Source organism: Alosa alosa, chromosome 24 (genome assembly GCF_017589495.1).
Source record: "Alosa alosa isolate M-15738 ecotype Scorff River chromosome 24, AALO_Geno_1.1, whole genome shotgun sequence".
Taxonomy (NCBI): domain Eukaryota; kingdom Metazoa; phylum Chordata; class Actinopteri; order Clupeiformes; family Clupeidae; genus Alosa; species Alosa alosa.
The window spans coordinates 9,687,216-9,689,715 of record NC_063212.1 but is presented as its reverse complement, the minus strand read 5'-3'; the positions used below and the strand labels follow the sequence as shown (position 1 = coordinate 9,689,715).

General features: G+C 46.6%; 1 protein-coding gene across 1 annotated transcript in view; it reads left to right on the top strand.

Annotated features, from left to right (window-relative positions):
* Positions 1 to 2,500, top strand: part of adam19a (ADAM metallopeptidase domain 19a) — a 114,246-nt gene that overhangs the window by 88,027 nt on the left and 23,719 nt on the right. Inside the window, exons 7-8 of the mRNA XM_048235871.1 lie at positions 767 to 832; positions 2,186 to 2,257. Coding sequence (XP_048091828.1) covers positions 767 to 832; positions 2,186 to 2,257 — 138 coding nt within the window. The remainder of the gene's footprint in view (positions 1 to 766; positions 833 to 2,185; positions 2,258 to 2,500) is intronic.

The window sequence follows — 2,500 nt, the reverse complement described above, 5'->3', positions numbered from 1 at the left end:
ATCTCATTAAGTCCGATGCGGCTCCCTCACTGTCAGAGCGCCTTTTGTTGTTCTGGGTTAATGAGCCTTCGAGATGAATGGGCAGCTATTGATCATGCCGCTGCTTCAGCCATGGCCTTCTCAGCACCCGCTAGGACTATGCATAAACATCCAGCTCTTCAAAAGCACACCAATGCTAACACAAACACAAGTGCCATACTTAGTCTCTAAAGCAGAAGCACTTTGGGTACCTACTGTGGCTAAACATGCTGAGTTCAATGAGGCATTTGTTCCTACAAGTTCTGCAACAACATCATCATCTGCTGCTTCTCCTACGAGTACAAATCTTGGCACGATTAGTAGTACTACTATTACAGAGATGACTGCTTTTGGGGGGATTATGCAGTGTTGTTCCACCAGTGCCACCCATGTACATGCAGATTTTCCCACCATGTGCTAATTTTTATCCAGAATTAGGCTAGTTTCTAATTAACATGGCAGCCACGCCATCCAAACAGCTATCACTGTATCAGGGTTTGACTCTGAGCGTGTTTACATGAATAATGATGAGGGGAATTAAAGTCAGATTCCAGACACCAACAAGTCGGTGGCAAGGCGGGTAATCGTCATGGACGTGGGCTTTGAAGGGGAGTTGCGTGACTCGTTTTCGCCGGATTGAGCGGAATGACCTTTTTCCCCTGACCTTGCGAGACCATGACCTTTTGCTGACCTCACGCGAGTGCCCTCGTGACTCACGACGCACACCCTTTTCCTTCTCTCTTGGCAGGTGAGACGCAACGCCTGGGGCACGACCAAGTACATGGAGCTGTACATCGTGGCCGACAGCACCCTGGTAAGCAGATGCTAATAATTAGCCCTCCGCCAGCCCAGTGCAACACACCATCTCGCCCCTTTCTTTTTCTCCATCTCTCTCTCTCTTTTTCTCTTTCTCTATCCCTCTCTCCATCCCGTGTACACCTAGCCGCTCTGTTAGCACCTCCACCTTGGTGACGTCAATCAGTTGTGCCGCCAATGGAACGGCCGGCTTAAAATAGCACAGGGGTTTCGTTCGTTAACTCTCACTTTCACACTTTCCCCACTCTTACGCATGGTCCACTTCTCTCACACTGCCAGCTTCACACACACACCCACACACACACACACACACACACTGTGTCTTTCACTCTCCATCAGGCACCTTCCGTCTCAGACACTACTCTCATTCTCCTATGTTTTCACACACCCTATCTCTGTGACATTCAGTCGTAACTTATCCCAGTCTACCAGCCAGTCTACCAGCCAACCTCCACACACACAAACACACACACACACACACACACATTCACACACACACACACACACACACACACACACATACACTCTTCTCTGTCCTATCGTCTTCTTTCCACTCAAAAACGCACTCTCTCTCTATCTCTCTTTACTTTCTCTCTCTCTCTCCACTCTCTTCATCCTCACAAACAGCCCAACTCTATCCAACTGTCTCCAACACTGAAACTCTCCCTCTTACAAATCACATCTGTGTGCTGCGTTAAGTCCCCCTCCCCTCCCCTCCCCTCCCCGGGCCCGGCTTGCATAGATTGATATTGCCAGAGAGGAGAGAAGCGGAGGAGGGCTCGGGCATGTTAATGGCCCTCGCAGACCTGCAGTTCCCCAGTTTACAGTCTGAGCGTGTAGCCCTGACGCAAATTGGAACGCAAGGACCAGCGAGTATGACAGTACCGCTCCTAATGACTGCTGGGACACCGCGAGATAGGAAGAGAGGGCATGTTCCGATGCTAGTATAAGCACAGTGCCATCTGCTGATTAGACTAACTAGATTGGTTGGTAGAAAACAAATTTTGCAAAGTAACCGTGTAAATTCAGCCCTAGTGTTTTTTTCATGAGGGAACACTGCAGTTAGTTTATATATTAATGGGGTCTGATTGTGTGCCTTAAAAAGGACGTGGTAATAGTAGGTCTGCGATGTAGCTATGCAGTATGATTTTTAATGATGTGAAGCACAATCCCTCTGCCCCTTAGTTGCTGGGGTGGATCATGATTGGAAAATGGAAGGTAGACTCTCTTAATTGCAATAATTAATCCTCAGTGCTAGGTGTGGGATTGAGCCATTTCCTCTGTACATCCAATCATTTATTTCACAAGCACTAATACAGTTGTTTTTGTTCTCTCATGTTCCCCCATTCAGTACAAAAGACAAAACAAGGATTATCACAAAACGAAGCTGCGGATCATGGAAATCGCTAACTACGTTGATAAGGTACAGCGTGATGCCAGCACTGTATGGTTTTCAAACAGAAATATTCCTTACAAAACATCATGTGGGCTGATCAACACAATAGGTTGTGAAAAATACAGCCTTACTTCATATGAAGTGACTGCTTGTACTTAATTCTTCGCTCTGTTGAATAGCATTCAATATTAGTAATACCATTTACTACCTCAAATTGAAAGCAGATGGTATGGCTTATTCCATCCACAGCATACTCCACAATGAGACATA